At 41.5% G+C, this 17,689-nt stretch overlaps 1 protein-coding gene across 1 annotated transcript in view; it reads right to left on the reverse strand.

The window, feature by feature from the left end:
- Nucleotides 1–17,689, reverse strand: part of gtpbp10 (GTP-binding protein 10 (putative)) — a 58,683-nt gene that overhangs the window by 10,721 nt on the left and 30,273 nt on the right. Inside the window, exons 5-6 of the mRNA XM_072575869.1 lie at nucleotides 8,480–8,553; nucleotides 6,080–6,132 (exon numbers count right to left, since the gene is read on the reverse strand). Coding sequence (XP_072431970.1) covers nucleotides 6,080–6,132; nucleotides 8,480–8,553 — 127 coding nt within the window. The remainder of the gene's footprint in view (nucleotides 1–6,079; nucleotides 6,133–8,479; nucleotides 8,554–17,689) is intronic.

A 17,689-nucleotide genomic window follows, 5' to 3' on the forward strand; every position in this document is an offset into this window, starting at 1 on the left:
CAACTCTTATATTCAAATGTTCTGACCAATGAAGACATGCATGCCTAAGTTAAGATGGCATATGGAAAACTTATAATCTATACCTTGAATGATGAAATTAAAAGCCAGGAACTGTATAGGACTTTGGTTAGGTCAAAGTTGCAACACTGTAGGGTAATTCTTGTCTCTGCAGTATCGGAAGGATTGCACTTGACAGGGTGCAAAGGAGATTGACGAGGATATCGAGTGGGATGCAGCTCTTTAGCCATGAAGACAGCTTGGTTTCTTTGGTTCAGAGAAGTTTGAGGGAAGACCAGATTGAGATAAATAAGATAATGAGAGGCATGGACAGAATGACTAGAAAGCAACTGCTCGCCTTAGTCGAAGGGTTCATAAACAAGGGGGCATAATTTTAAAAGTGAAAGGCAGAAGATTTAGAGGGATTTGAGGAATTTTTTTTAAACCAGAGTGTGGTGCGGGTCTGGAGTGCATTTCATGGGAGTATGGTTGAGGGGGTTAACCTCAATCTTGAAAAGGTTGGATGAGGATTTGAAACATCATAACATTCAAGGCTATGGGCCTAGTGCTGGAATTTAGACCTAGTCTAGCTTTTGCAGCACAGATGCAATGGATAGAAGGGCCTCTTCAACACTGTAAGACTATTATTTCATGATAACAAATACAATCAAATAAAATCAGGCCCTCCCACTAGCACTCAAGGCACAAAATAAATTTAAATAAAACTATGTTCTTTTGATGCAGTTAACATAGTCTGGTTACATTTATTACTCATTAATAATGACTATGAAAATTGGCTTTCTTCGTGAAGAAGGGCTCATTCCCGAAACGTCGATTCTCCTGCTCCTTGGATGCTGCCTGACCTGCTGCACCTTTCCAGCAACACATTTTCAGCAGCTTTCTTCTTGAGCCACACCAATCTTGTTCTGAGTGTTGTTAGGTGGAAAATGAAATGATTCTCAGACAGTGAGAAAGAAGAAACATTTGCATAACGTCAGCCTTATGCGTGATTCAAGAGGACTTCAAAGAACAGTACAGCACACGAACAAGCCCTTCGGCCCAATTAGCCTGCACCGACACATGATCCCTTTCGAAACTAAAATCCTTTTGCCTCGAGGTAGTCCCTGTCGATTCATATGTGTCTCTTAAAATGCTGCCATTGTATCCATCTCCACTATCTCCTCTGGCAGTGCATTCTGGGCACCTATCAAACTCTTTAAAAAAATCACCTGTAAACTCAACACCTTTTACCATAAACTTAAGTCCCCAAGTAATTGATATTTCTACCCTGGGAAAAAGACTGACTATTCATTAATCCTCTCATAATTTTATAAATTCTAACAGGTCACCCCCTCATTCTTCGACATTTAACTAAAAACAAAGCAAATTTGTCCAATCTCTCCTCATAGCTCATACCCTCCAAATTAAGCAAGATCTTGGTAAACCAATTCAGTACCCTCTCCCAGCCTCCACATCCTTCTGGTAGTGTGGCAAAGAACTGTACAAAATATTCCAAATGTGGCCTAACTAAACTTTAGCTGCAACATGATTGGCAATTTTTATACTGTGTCCCAATCAATGAAGGTAAGCATGTCATATGCCTTCTTGACAACATCATTCACTTGCGTTACCACTTTCAGGGAAGTGTGAATTTGTATCCCTCAACTTTTCGATATGTTTATGCTATTCGGGGTTCTGCCTTCATGCATTAGAACATCCAAAATGTATCACCTCACATTTTTCTGGAAATGAACTCCATCTGTCAGCCTATATTTTTAAAAATTCATTTGTGGGACTTAGGTGTCGCTGGCTGACCAGCATTGACAGCCCAACCCTATTTGCCCTTGAGAAGATGGTGGTGAGCTGCCTTCTTGAATCACTGCAGTTGATTTGCTGTGAGTTGACCCACAATGCCAGTAGGGATGGAATTCCAGGATTTTGACCAGCGACTGTGAAGGAACAGCAGTATGTTTCCAAGTCAGGGTGCTGAGTGGCTTGGAGGGGAACTTGCCGGTGGTGGTGTTCCCAAGTATCTGCTGCCCTTGTCCTTCCAGATGGAAATGGTCGTGGGTTTGGAAGATGCTGTCTAAGGATCTTTGGTGAATTTCTGCAGTGCATCATGTAGATAGTACACACTGCTGTTACTGAGCACCGGTGGTGGACAAATTGAATGTTTGTAGATGTGGTGCTAATCAAGCGGGTTGCTTTGTCCTGGATGCTGTCAAGCTTCTTGAGTGTGGTTGGAGCTGCACCCATCCAGGTAATTGGACAGTATTCCATCACACTCCTGACTTGGACCTTGTAGATGGTGGATAGACTTTGGGGTGTCAAGAGGTGAGTTATTCGGTGCAGTATCCTTAGTCTCTGACCTGCTCTTGTAGCCACTGTTTTTATACGGTGAGTCCAGTGAGTTTCTGGTCAGTGGTAACCCCAAGGATGTTGACACTGGGGGATTCAGTGATGGTAATACCGTGGAATGTCATGAGGTGGTAGTTAGAGAGTCTCTTGTTAGTGATCATCATTGTCCAGCATTTGTGTGGCGTAAATGTTACTTGCCACTTGTCAGCCCAAGCCTGGATATTGTCCAGATCTTGTTTCATTTGAGCATGGACTGCTTCAGTATCTGGGGAGTCACGAATAGTGCTGAAACTATGCAATTATCAGTGAACATCCCCCCCTTCTGACCTTATGACAGTGGGTAGGTCTTTGATGAAGCAGCTGAAAATTGTTGGGCCTAGGACACTACCCTGAGGGACTCCTGCAGAGATGTCCTGGAGCTGAGATGACTGACCCTCCACAACCACAACCCATCTTCCTTTGTGCCAGGTATGACTCTAACCAATGGAAGGTGTGCCCCCATCACTCACTGATTCCAATTTTGCCAGGACTCCTTGATGCCATACCCGGTCAAATGCGCCCTTGAAGTCAAGGGCTGTCACTCTCACCTCACCTGCAGAATTCAACTCTTTTGCCCATGTTTGAAGCTAGGCTGTAATGAGATCAGGAGCCGAGTGACCCTGGCGAAACCCAAACTGGGCGTCACTGAGCAGATGCTGCTCAACAGCACTGTTGATTGCCCCTTCCATCATTTTACTGATGACTGAGAGGAGACTGATTGGGCGGTAATTGGTCGGGTTGGATTTGTCCTGCTTTATGTGTATAGGACATATCTGGATAATTTTCCACATCGTTGGGTAGATACCGGTGTTGTAACTGTACTGGAAGAGCTTGGTTAGGGGAACGGCAAGTTCACATCTTCATTACTATTGCCGGAATGTTATTAGGGCCCATTGTCTTTGCAGTATCCAGTGCCTCCAGCCATTTCATAATATCACTTGGAGTGAATCGAATTGACTGGAGACTGGTATCCGTGATGCTGGTACCACTGAAAGTGCCAGAGATGTATCATTCACTCAGCACTTCTGACTTAGATTGTTGCAAATGCATCAGCCTGATCTTTTACAATGATGCACTGGGCCTTCCATTATTAAGGATGGGGATATTTGTGGAGCTTCCTCCTCCAGTGAGTTGGTTAATTGTCCACCACATTCATGGGTGTGGAAGGACTCAGAGCTTAGATCTGATCTGTTGGTTGTGGGATCGCTTAGCTCTGTCGATCCCTTATTGTTTATACCGTTTGGCATGCAAGTAGTCCTGTTTGGTAGCTTCAGCAGGTTGATACCTCATTTTTAGGTACGCCTGATGATGCTCCTGCACTGTCCATTGAACCAGGGTTGATCCCCTGGCTTGATGGTAATGGTTGATTGGGGTATATGCCAGGCCATGAGGTTGCTGATTGTGCTGCAATACAGGGAAGGAGAGAGTGAGTGAGTGAAAGAGAGAAAGAGAGCGAGAGCACACATGCACGAGAGAGAGAGAGAGAGAGAGAGAGAGAGAGAGGTGCGCGCGAGAGAGACAGAGAGACAGAGAGAAAAGGAACGCAGTGAAGGTGGACGGGGGGAGAGAGAGAAACCAAAAGAGAAAATGCTGGAAAATCTCAGCAGGTCTGGCAGCTTCTGTAAGGAGAGAAAAGAGTTGACGTTTCAAGGCTAACTGACTCGTTTTGACAAAGGGTCAGTTAGATTCGAAACGGCAGTTCTTTTCTCTCCTTACAGATGCTGCCAGACCTGCTGAGATTTTCCAGCATTTCCTCTTTTGGTGCTGGAATACAGTTCTGCTGCTATTGATGGCTCACAGTGCCTCATGGATACCCAGTCTTGAGTTGCTAGATTGGTTTGAAGTCTGTCCTGTTTAGCACAGTGATAATGCCACACAACACGATGGAGGCTATTCGCAATGTGAAGGCAGGACTTTGTCTCCACAAGGACAGTGCGATGGTCACTTTTACCTATACTGTCATGGACATATGCTTCTGCAGCCAGCAGATTAGTAAGGATGAGGTCAAATATGCTTTCTCCTCTTGTAGATTCCTTCATCACCTGCCACAGACCCAGTCCAGCAATTATATCCTTTAGGACCTGATCAGCTCGATCTGTAATGCTGCTGCTGAGCCAATCTTGGTGATGAGTACTGAAATTCCCCCACCCAGAATACATTTTGCACCCTTGCCAACCTCAGTGCTTCCTCCAAGTACCGTTCAACATGGAGGAGTACTGATTCATCAGCCGAAGGAGGACAGTACGTGATAACCAGTACAAGGTTTCTTTGCCCATGTTCAACCTGAAGCCATGAGACTTCGACTTCATACCCTATGATGTCAAGGATTCCCAGGTCAACTCTCTCCTGACTTGTATACCACTGTCTGCATGCTTGATGGGTCTGTCCTGCCAATGGGACAGGACATATCCAGGGATGGTAATGGTGCTGTCGGAGTTGTTATCTGTAAGGTACGATTCCGTAAGAATGACTATGCCAGGGTGTTGCTTGACTACTCTGTGAGACAGCTTTCCCAATTTTGGCACGAGCCCCCAGATGTTGGTAAGGAGGTCTTTGCATGGTCGACAGGGCTGTTTGTGTTTTTGCTGTTGTCTTTTCTGGTTGCAAGGTCGATGCCAGGTGGTCTGGCCAGTTTCATTTCTTTGTTTTGACTTTCTAGCAATTGATACAATTGAGTGGCTTGCTAGGCTACTTCAGAGGGCAGTTGAGAGTCAACCACATTGCTATGGCTCTGGAGTCACATGTAGGCCAGACCAGGTAAGGATGGCAAATTTCCTTCCCTAAAGGACACTGGTGAACCAGATTGGTTTTTCCAACAACTGACAATGGTTTCATGGTTATCGGGTGACTATTAATTACAGATTTTTTAAAAACTGAATTCAAATTCTGCTATCTGCAGAGGCTGGACTTGAACCCAGGTACCCAGAACATTATTCTGGGTTTCTAGATTAATAGTCAAGCGATAATACCACTAGACCATCGCCTCCCCTTCTATATATATCTTGCTGTATCCTCTGGCAATCCTTTTCATAATCCACAGCTTCCCCCAATTTTTGGGTCATCCACAAGTTTACTAATCAGGCCACCTCCATTCTCCTCCAAATCATTTATATATTATAAGCAAGAAGTGAAGGTGCTCTCCTTCTCCATTTTGGTAGGATAGTGGACTGTGAGGACTTAAGACTGAGATAGAGGCATTCAGTCAAACTAAGTTGAGAGCTTGCTATTGCCCTTTACAGAAGAAAAACTAAAGTTCAGTGACGGTGGCAAGTGAATCTCTCCATCTTTATCAATGTTAATCATCAAGTGTTATTGTGGCAGCCATATCAAGACAAGTACTGCATTTTCCTTCATAGCCCTGACTTAATCCTTGTGGACAGGAGAGGGGAGATCATTGAACTAAGCCACTCATTGCAGGACACCCGATTGGTCTGATAATTGCGGTGATGAAATTACATATCCTTTTGATCCTCTGTGCCTAGCAACAGGGATTTCAAACCTCAACATGAAGCTTTAGAATCTTTAGTAAAGCCTAAAATACTGATACTCCTCTTCCATGAGAGACTTCGTTAAATCTAGTAGTGCCTTCCCATTATTTGCCTTAAAACTAACAATTTCATTGTGGCATTTTCTAATACATCAAAAAAATTAATCAAGCATGAAATGCCATACTGGCAATACTTACTTGTTTGTAATCACTGTACATTAACTTGCCAATTTCTGGTCTCATGGTAGTGACTGAAAAATAAAAATAAAATTAACATAAATAAAGCTGAACAACATATGGGACTGAGACAGAGAATGGGGCAAGACGAACTGCTCATTTGGAAAGCCTGCGCTAGTGAAATAAGTCAAATAACCTCCTTTTGTTCTCCTATTGCAATGGACTGAGTCTTCCACTATCCAAAGTCTTGACATACAGCTTAGGTTGCTGGAGAACTGGAGGAGCCATACTCCTGGCATTCATACAGGCACTGCAATTGTCTGGGAAGTTTAAATTTCTGACAGGCTGACTTGCTTCAAATGGGAGATTATACAAATGTCTTTCACATTGATTTTGGAGTTAATTTAAACAGATTCTTACCCTAGAGGTGCTACAAGGTTTAATCTCTGGTGTAAATCAGTAATTAACAGCACAATCCTAAATCACCACCCTTACATAACCCCCCACATGCCCAACCTTGTGCAACTACCCATCTTTTGACCCATCCAACCACCGCCCTGGACCCAACCACTAAATCCACCCACCTCATCTCATCCACCATCTTACCCACTCACTCACCCAAACAAACCTTGATCCCACTCCAAACCACTGTCTAATTTGTACTGAATATATATCCCAGAATTCCGTCCACCCACATCATCATTAAAAGCCATTGTGTACCTGGACAAGCACTGTCAATTTAAAGCTGTCCTGCAAAGGTTGCTGTACTCTAGACATCCCAGACAGGGGAAAATTGGGGTTCCACTGTACAGCTAAGGTTCTGGAGGTCCAGATGGATAGGGTGGTGCCAATGCGGAATTTCATCTTCCGAAGCCAGCAGTGGAGGGCACAACACCAGACTGGTCCAAGGTTGCTGCCGCGGCTAACTCATTCTCAGCTATTTGGAGTAATGCATAGTAGCATAGGAACAGGGTACGTACCACCATCCTCTCTCTGATACCTCAAAGTCGCACTCTCTCTACCACTGTATCACCACTCACAAGGCTCATGATCTACCACTCTCTCTCACTCCCACCTTCCACAACATTAGTAACGCTACCTACTCACCCATTCAGGTCACCTCCCCACATGCACCAAAAAAGAATAACTGCGCCACCCACTTTCATCTCCCTTAGTACCTGACTCACTCACACTCAAGGGGAAAACAATCCACAATAGTTCAGAAAGAGTCAAGACGGACGCTTTGCTGCCCAACATCCAGCTTCTCACTCCTTATGTGGAGAGCATCCCGACTTTGAACACGGCCTGGCTAATATCGGAGGCTGCCCTTGACTTACTCAGCTGGTACCATCTGAGCACCCAGGACTTGACTGAAGCCTGCTGATAACTGTGAAAAGCTTCATAGCTTTATGTCTGCGTTAAATGGCAAGGCAAGGCATGATAGCAGTAATATGACTCTGGTATCTCTGGCTGAGGGGGCACAGCACAAAAAAGGAAATGCAAGAGAGATGCTGTGAGCATCCAGATAGGATTGAAGTAAGTGAACATTATGGCATCAAGTGAAGAGCCCAAAGGTGCAGCCTGGTCCCTTCCATGAACTAGGTGAGTGTCTGAGTGTTCAGTGTCCTTGCAGCAGCATTACAATAATAGTTACCCATGCTAACAGTCATACAGAATTGAAGAGCAGAAATGCCTGTAAGTGAATCAGAGATATGTCACGAGGTTGTTAGAGGCTGGCTCATGTTGGCTGCCAGTGCTCTTGAGCATGGGGAGCATGTGGTCGATGCCCTGAGATGTTAGTGCTCAGTTTCCAACATGAAGATTATTCAGAACAAGTGGCATGCTGAATCCATCAGGTGCTTGTTCTAGTTTTCTTGTTCAGCTTTCCCAATATCTAGCTTGTTTGGAAAACTTGAGGGGAGGGAAGTCTGAATATTAAGTTCTGAAGAAGAGTCACACCAGACTCGAAATGTTAACTAGTTCTCTCTCCACAGATGCTGCCAGGCCTACTGGGTTTCTCCAGTGTTCTGTGTATATTTAAAAATTAATGATGATCCTCAATTGGTATCTCACAGCTGCCTAGCAAGAACCATGCCACTTGTGAAAAACATACAAGAGAGAGAGGATCCCAATGTTGAGATGGGCTTTGCCAAATTTGTTGCCCGATTCTGCCATACATCTTGCTATAAGCTACATTGCTCAGAACCTTATGTGATTCAGCCTAAGATTTAGGTTTTAGAATGAAGAGATTTGATATGGCACCTGGAACACAATAAAAGTGATGACACTGAGCACAGTACTTTTCATCAGAAACTGTTCATGTTCGATGAGGCAACATGATAAGTTTAAAAAGAGGGGAATGGCAGATATTAGATGGGAAATAAATCTTTACAAGAACAGTTCTTCTATTGTTACACTTACATGGATAATCTGCAATCTTAGGTTTGGCATGAGACAGCTGACTCAATAATGAAGATTTCCCTGCATTTGGAAACCTACAATAAACAGGAAAATCTGTTAGCTGAAGATAGCAACTTAAAAAGAATAAACTTTAAATAAATTGCTTAAGTTAATGCAGCACTAAATGGCACAACACAAAAATCAGCATGCAATTTAAGTTGTGGACCCAAATTCAATGAAACACAAAATGTATCCAACTTTCATTCAACATAGTTCTCCAAAGTTAATAAAATAGAACAATTTGAAAGTCTAGTAATTGTTATTACATTAGCCCCAAGGCTACACATTTTATTTTCTTTGTCTAATCCATACTCTGTTTATGCTGTTAGTACAGATTCAATCTGCATGACATTTATGCAAACTGAATCCTCTCCATCTTGCATATTATTCAAATGTCCATCAGATGCAAACACAATAGAGCAATCTCGTTAAGCCATACAGTCACAGATGTACAGCATGGAATCAGACCTGTCCATCCAACTCGCCCATGCCGACCAGATATCCCAACCCAATCTAGTCCCACCTGCCAGCACCCTCTAAACCCTTCCTATTCATATAGCCATCCAAATGTCTCTTAAATGTTGCAATTGTACCAGCCTCCACCACTTCCTCTGGCAGCTCATTCCATATACGTACCACCCTGTGTGAAATAGCTGACCCTCAGGTCTCTTTTATATCCTTCCACTCTTACCCTAAACCTATGCCCTCTAGTTCTGGACTCCCCCACCCCAGGGAAAAGACTTTATCTATTTATCCTATCCATGTCCCTCATAACTTTGCAAACCTCGAGAAGGTCACCCCTCAGCCTCCGACGCTCCAAGGAAAACAGCCCCGGCCTGTTCAGCCTCTCTCTGCAGCTCAGAACCTCCAACCCTGGCAACATCCTTGTAAATCTTTTTGGAAACCTTTCAAGTTCCACAACATCTTTCCAATAGGAAGGAGACCAGAATTGCACTCAATATTCCAACAGTGGCCTAACCAATGTCCTGTACAGCCGCAACATGACCTCCCAACTCCTGTACTCAATACTCTGATCAATAAAGGAAAGCATACGAAACGCCTTCTTCACGATCCTATCTACCTGTGACTCCACTTTCAAGGAGCTATGAACCTGCACTCCAAGGTCTTTTTGTTCAGCAACACTCCCTAGGACCTTACCATTAAGTGTATAAGTCCTACTAAGATTTGCTTTCCCAAAATGCAGCACCTCGCATTTATCTGAATTAAACTCCATCTGCCACTTCTCAGCCCATTGGCCCATCTAGTCAAGATCCTGTTGTAATCTGAGTTAACCCTCTTCGCTGTCCAATACACCTCCAATTTTGGTGTCATCTGCAAACTTACTAACTGTACTTCTTATGCTCATATCCAAATCATTTATGTAAATGACAAAACGTAGAGGGCCCAGCACCGATCCTTGTGGCACTCCACTGGTCACAGGCCTCCAGTTTGAAAACAACCCTCCACCACCACCCTCTGTCTTCTACCTTTGAGCCAGTTCTGTATACAAATGGCTTGTTCTCCCTGTATTCCATGGGATCTAACCTTGCTAATCAGTCTCCCATGGGGAACCTTGTCGAACGCCTTACTGAAGTCCATATAGATCACATCTACTGCTCTGCCCTCATCAATCCTCTTTATTACTTCTTCAAAAAAATCGATTGAGTTTGTGAGACATGATTTCCCACGCACATAGCCATGTTGACTATACCTAATAAGTCCTTGCCTTTCCAAATACATGTACATCCTGTCCCTCAGGATTCCCTCCAACAACTTGCCCACCACTGAGGTCAGGCTCGCCGGTCTACAGTTCCCTGGCTTGTCTTTACCGCCCTTCTTAAACAGTGGCAACACGTTTGCCAATCTCCAGAATTCCGACACCTCACCTGTGACTATCGATGATACAAATATCTCAGCAAGAGGCCCAGCAATCACTTCTCTAGCTTCCCACAGAGTTCTCAGGTACACCTGATCAGATCCTGGGGATTTATCAACCTTTAACTGTTTCAAGACATCCAGCACTTCCTCCTCTGCAATCTGGACATTTTGCAAGATGTCACCATCTATTTCCCTACAGTCTATATCTTCCATATCCTTTTCCACAGTAAATACTGATGCAAAATATTCATTTGGTATCTCTCCCATTTTCTGTGGCTCCACACAAAGGCCGCCTTGCTGATCTTGGAGGGGCCCTATTCTCTCCCTAGTTACCGTTTTGTCCTTGATAGATTTATAAAACCCCTTTAGATTCTCCTTAATTCTATTTGCCAAAGCTATCTCATGTCCCCTTTTTGCCCTCCTGATTTCCCTCTTAAATTATACTCCTACTTCCTTTATACTCTTCTAAGGATTCACTCAATCTATCCTGTCTGTACCTGACATATGATTCCTTCTTTTTCTTAACCAAACCCTCAATTTCTTTCATCATCCAGCATTCCCTATACCTACCAGCCTTCCCTGTCACCCTGACAGGAATATACTTTCTCTGGATTCTGGTTATCTCATTTCTGAAGACTTCCCATTTTCCAGCCTTCCCTTTACCTGCGAACATCTGCCTCCAATCAGCTTTCGAAGGTTCTTGCCTTATACCGTCAAAATTGGCCTTTCTCCAATTTAGAACTTCAAATTTTAGATCTGGTCTATCTTTTTCCATCACTATTTTAAAACGAATAGAAGTATGGTCGCTGGCCCCAAAGTGCTCCCCCGCTGACACCTCAGTCATCGCATCCAACAGCATTTATGACAGATACAATCCGCAGTAACCCTTAAACTCTCCCACATCTGACAAGAAGTACCTATCACTGCAAAGGCCATTTTTGTTCCTTCACAATCTACAGACCCAGAAAATAACACCGTCTTATTCCTCTACAAACACTGCCCCAGGTTAAATTAATAGCTATGGCTTATATTTTAAGTTTAATCAAGAGGCTTATCTCCAAAAACATATAATCAAGAAAAAATCCACTATACTCACTACTGCAGCCTTTCTACTGGACAGACTTAAAACAACAATTAACTTATCTGATTCTGTGCTGTGAACTTCACCCAACAGTTCCTCCAAGATTAGTTGTGAATTTCACTGCTTGTTAATTTTCCCAGATGCACTTCGATGTCCAACGATACACGAATTCAAACAGCAAAGGCGGTAACTGAGTAGGTTTTTCTCTCTCTCTCCTGCACTGTCCTCACCATGTTCAACTTATTTAAGATATAGCAGCTGACAGCTGTTAGCTTTCAGTCAATGATTGCTGGCACTGGAGTCACATCAGTTTATTATCTTATTTACTGCAATGGTAATGTCACAGTTTGTTACCTTTGAAAGATCATGGAGTGAAATCACTGAATCTTCACAGCACAAAAGGAAATCATTTTGTTTGTCGAGTTCATTCCATCTCTCTAGTCACACCCTTGACCTTTCCCCAATGGTCCTCCTAGTTTTTCCCTTCCAATAATTAACAAGTCCATTTTGAAAGTCAAGACTGAATCTGCTCCACTACCTCAGCTAATGCATTAGAGATTATAACCACACTGTAAAAAATATTTTCCTAATCTGTGTATAATCAGGTGTCTAGAGCAGTATGCTGAGAAGCCAACTAGGGATTGGGCTATTTTAGATTTAGTGTTGTACAATGAGAAAGGATTAATTAATAACTTTGCTATAAAGCAGTCTTTGGGAAATAGTAATCATGTTATTTGGCATTAGGTTTGAATGCAATATAGCTCATCCTGAAACTCGGGTATTAAATCGGGTATTAAGAGAAGTTATGAAAGGCAAGTTGGCTAAATTGGTTTAGGGATATATACTGAAAAATTTGATAGTAGACATGCAAAGGCTAGTGTACATTCCTCTAAGATACAAAACCCAAAGGAAAAGGCAAAAAGAAATTAGTGGAGGCAGATCAAAAGAGGTGGCTTAAAAAGATGCCAGAAAAATGCCTCGAGAGGAAAGAAATACAGGATTTGAAGAAACATAGAACCAAAGGAAAATCAAGAAGTTGACTTAAAAAGTGAAAAGAAAATCACAAAATTGCTACAAGAGGCCTTTTGGCTCAATGTGGCTTCATAAATCCTCAGAGTTTGAACTTGATGCTTCTCTAATGCCTTTTCCCATAATCCCACATATTGGATAATTTTTACATAGAAACAGTGCCATCTTGAATGCCTCCGTTGAGCCTGCATCCACCATACTTCCAGTTGGCACATTCCAAACCCAGACCAAGTTTTGTCTCACCTCAGATTTACTTCTTTCAGAAACATTTTAAAACTATACCCTCAAGTGCTTGATCTTTTATGACTGGGGACAGATTCTCCCTATCTACTCAGTTCAGATTCCTCCTGATTTTGAAAACTTTTATTAGATCTCCCCTTAACTTTCCCCTCTCCAACAACAACAGTCCCAGGTTCTCCAATCTATCCATATAACTGAATTGCTATGCTTGGAACCATCCTCAAAATTATTCCTCCCTCTCTCCAATATATTCACACACTTCCTAAAGTGTGGTGCCTGGAACTACACAATCCTGCACCTGAGGTCTAATCAGTATCCTACATAAATGCAGCATAACCTCCCTGCTCTTGTACTCCACGCCTCTAATAATAAACCATATATGAATGCAAACTAATGAGGAACATAAAGGTGAACAGTAAAACATATGTGAAAAAGAAAAGATTAACTATGTCAAATGTGGACCGTTTACAGATTCAGATGAATTTATAGATGAGAACAGTGAAATGGAACAAAAACTATAGTTATTTTATATCTGTGTTCACAGAAGATACAAAAGATCTCCTGTAAATACTGGGCAACCCACAGAATTGTGAAACTGAGGGACTAAAAGAATTTGGTACTAGTAAAGAGGTACTATGTGAAAAGTTAACTCGATCGAAGGTTGGTAAATCATAGAATTTAGAATTTATTTAAGTCATTCAGTACGAAGGAGAACATTGAACCCATTGTGTTTGTACCAGCTCTTGAAAGAACTACCCAGCTAGTCCCATTCTCCACACCTTTCTCAGTACCCTGTAAATATATATCTAGCTCTCTTTTGAAACCTCACATAGAATCCTCTTTCTCCATTCTCCCAGGCAGTTCAGTGCATTCCAAATACTAACAACTCTGAGTTAAGAGGTTTCTCTTCATCTCAATCCTAGCTCTCTTACTGATAATCTTGAAATTTTGAACCCTAGTTACTGACATTCCAACCAGTGGAAACAGAATATCCTTCTTTACCCTGTCAACATTGTTCATAATTTCAAATACCTCAATAAGGTAACCTCTTAGTCTTCTCTACTCCAAGGAAAATAAGCCCAATTTCTGTAATCTTTCTTTGTGTTTAAAATCTCTGATTCTTGATATCATTCTAGTAAATTTCCTTTGCCAAATCTCCTAAATCTCCAGGCCTTTACCATTCATCCTTAAATAAGGTGTTCAGAACTGAACACAATCCTCCAAATGTGGTCTGACTAATAATTTGCAAAAGTATAGCATTACTTCCTTGCTTTTGTACTCTATGGCTTTATTTCTAAATCCAAAGACCTGTAAGCCTTTTTAATGACTATTTCAACTTACCTGACCACCTTCAAAAAATTATGCATATGAACCCTGAGGTCCGCTACTGTATTCCCCTCAAAATTGGGCCATTAAGTCTGTATTGTCTCTCAGTGTTTCTCCTACCAAAATGCATTCCCTCATATTTCACTGCATAGAATTTCATCTGCCAAATGTCTGTCCATTTGGCCAACTTGTCAATACCCCTTTAAAGTCAATTAGCGTCATCCTCACAATTCACTATTCACCCTACCTTAACATCATTTGCAAATTGAGATTTTGCCCTCAACACCCATTTCTAAATCATTTATATCCATAAGAAAAAGCAAGAGTGACAACACCAATCCCTTGGTGTTATGGACCATACCAAATGCCCTTCAAAAAAACTCAAGGTGACAGCCTAAACTCTAATATTTATCTTCTATAAATGGCAAGTACAAAGTATTGTTTTCCAGATATAACGCGATTGGTCACACTACTCGGCTTAAAGCAAAACAGACTTTATACTTACACCCAATTAAAATATAAACAGAAGAAAGAAGAATTGGCATAACTTTAACTCTACTAGAAAACTGAATAATAGATTATTTAACAATTAAACAGCAACTGTTCCAATACAGTAAACACACCATTGGCAAAGACAAATTCAGTAAAATAGATTGTCTCAGGAGAAATGTTTCTCCAGACCAAGAGAAAAGAGCAAAGAAAATTCTGGCACACAGAGAGAACTCAAACATTTTGCTTTTAGAGAGAGAGATGTATGGCAGCTTCAAAACTCCAATAACTGTTGAAAGCTAAACTAAAACTAGGTTCTGTAGGAACCTGACTCCACTTCATGCTGCTTCTATTGTACCAATTTTTTTTAAAACCCAAGGCCTCACAAGCTGTTTTCTTTATCGGCTTCAAATAGACAGCTCTCCATCTCGGTCTTAAAACTTCTCTTTTAAAAAAGGACAAAATACACCCTTACAAGCTCTTAAAAATTGGTATGATAATGCTACAAGGTTATGTTAGCCTTTGTTCTTCTTTTCAGGAGGTCATAAAAGCACAGGTTCCAAAATGTCTGGGGTTGAAAGGTTTTAGGGCCAATTTGATTATAGCTAAGATACTGCTTCAGGCAAAAGGCATTTAAAGTTAAAAAAAACAGTTGTACAATGAAAGGCGAATGACCAGTTCTTCTAGCCCAACTATTCTCTTGTTTGCTTTGGTTTTAGGCAGACTAACTATTCACTGAAAGCAATCAGGCAGTTGAAAAAGCTGCTGGACCCAAAGAAGCTGGTCCTATAAGATCTTGTGTTTGATTTTACCTTTTGTGCCAAGGGGCATTTCTGGGGATTGTTGCATGTATCGGAACAGCATCATTAAGTTGATATAATCTGTTCAGTTTTCAGATAGGTTAAGTTATTCTGTATTCTGATCTGTTTTGTTTGGGTTTCATTCGGTTATCTTGTAAATAAATTCTGTTTGTTTAAAACAAAGTGATTTGACCAGGTGCATGCCACCTGGAATATCCATGTTATACCTGTTTAAAACAGTTGGCAAAGTTAAGGTCTGGACTATTTTCTTGAAATATTTTGAGGGAGTCTGGCCTGGTCCATAACATGGGATGTTAGGTTCTTTTCCCGAGGTTTCGCACACAAATTGCAATTTGCACACATCATCTTCTGCAAACAGTTAAAGTTTATTAAAGCCTATACAAGCTAGGTGACCCCCTTTGCACCACGCACCCCCCTCCCCCAACCCCCTTCGTAGGCATGTTAGGTTGAGTCAAAGTGAGGCCCTGAACAAAGAAAATACATCTCCTTTATCTTGGTCAGTTGTTCATGCCTCCGATACTCTGGCAACTCCCCCACAGTCACATGCCACTCAAGACAACCCCCAGTCACTCACAGTTACAAGTTACCCCAGGTACAATGGCAGGATGAGATCATCCTCAAGAGATAATGCAAATGCTAATAGCTAATCCTGGGGAATCTTTATGCAGACAATTTCCTGACTCAGTGCTTCCTCAAGACAATGCAGGTGCTGCATACCTGGCCAGAAAGCATTTCTGGATGGAAGAGATTGAATGTAGTTTAACTTAACAATAGCAGGGGAGTAGTAGTAAATGACCATCTAAATGAAGTCTGAATTACAATGGATGGTCATCCGCATTCTTTCATGATTGTTGTCCCCACCCAAAGACAGTACAGTTTAACCCTTTAATTTACAGTAATGTCCAGAGAGATATTCTCACTTAATCTTTTAACATTACAAGGAAATACCACTTTCAACTCATTGCCAATTTGAGAACCTACCCCCCTCCCCCACCCTTTTTTATCTTTTAGTCAACTTAGAATCAATGCTATCAAGGACCCTCGATCCTAAACATTTCTAATTTTCTAACTATATGGCACCATATAAAATGCTTTCTGAAAGTCCAAATACACAACATCCACAGCACTATCCTCACTCACTGCCCGTGTCACCTCACCAAAGAACTCAATTAAATTTGTCAGACATAACCTGCTCTTGCAAAGCCATGTTGACTATCTAGTATTAAATTATTTTTCTCTTATTATAGACTCCAATAGTTTTCTCACTATTGAAATTAAGCTGACAGGTCTGTAGTTTCCTGGGGTATCCTTTTCTGCTTTCTTAAACAACAGTATCATATTTGCCAATCCTCCATTCCCTCGGGATAATCTCGTGTTCAGAAACACCTGGATAAATTCTGTCATCGGCACTGCAATTTGCACCTTTCATTCTCTCAGCAATTTAGGATGCATCCCATCTGAGCCTGATGACTTCTCTACTTGAGGAGCTGCCAGCCTCTTTAGCACTTTATTTGTCATTATATTGCCTAGTTGTTCAATACCATGCCATTATCACCATTTCCTAATTTGGCAAACAGAGAAGCAAATTACTCATTTAGTACCTCTATCACACCCTTTACTTCGGTGAGTAGCTTAACCTGTTTATTCGTTATGGGCCTCATTCTATCCTTCGCTAATTTTCTACTATTAATATGTTTAAAGAATGCTTTACTATTTGTTTTATCATAGCCTTTCCTCATACTTCCTCCTAGTCTTCCTTATTCCAGCCTTAGCCTCTCTACTGAATTTGAGATACTCTTCCTGATTTCTAGTGCTATTATTATTCTGGTATGCATCATATATCTCCTTACTTTATCACAAATATCCTTAGTCATCTAGCCTTGGTTACCTTGTATTTACTTCTCAGTTTTCCTAGGTAATTTCCTAGTTTTCACCCTACTCATCTTCCTTTTGAAATTCTCCCAAGTTTTCATTCAAAATGAATTTCCAATAAACTGCTCCAGTTGAACTTTTAAACTCCTAAAATCTGCCACTTTCCCATCTGGAATTTTAATCATTAACTGATTTTTAGCCTTTTCCAACTGAATATCAAACATTATATAATGATCACCATTTCCCAGATGCTTCCATACTCTGACATTCTCCACCTGTCGTGCCTCATTTCCTAATGTCAAATCCAGCATAGTTCCCTCCCTGCCAGGAATGCAAATGGATAGTTCCACAAAGTTCTCCTGTACAATTTCCAGGACCAGATGCGTCTCATCCCAAAACGCTGAAGGAAAAGAATAAAAAGAGTAAATGTATGCA

Source organism: Chiloscyllium punctatum, chromosome 8 (genome assembly GCF_047496795.1).
Source record: "Chiloscyllium punctatum isolate Juve2018m chromosome 8, sChiPun1.3, whole genome shotgun sequence".
NCBI classification, from domain to species: Eukaryota; Metazoa; Chordata; class Chondrichthyes; order Orectolobiformes; family Hemiscylliidae; genus Chiloscyllium; species Chiloscyllium punctatum.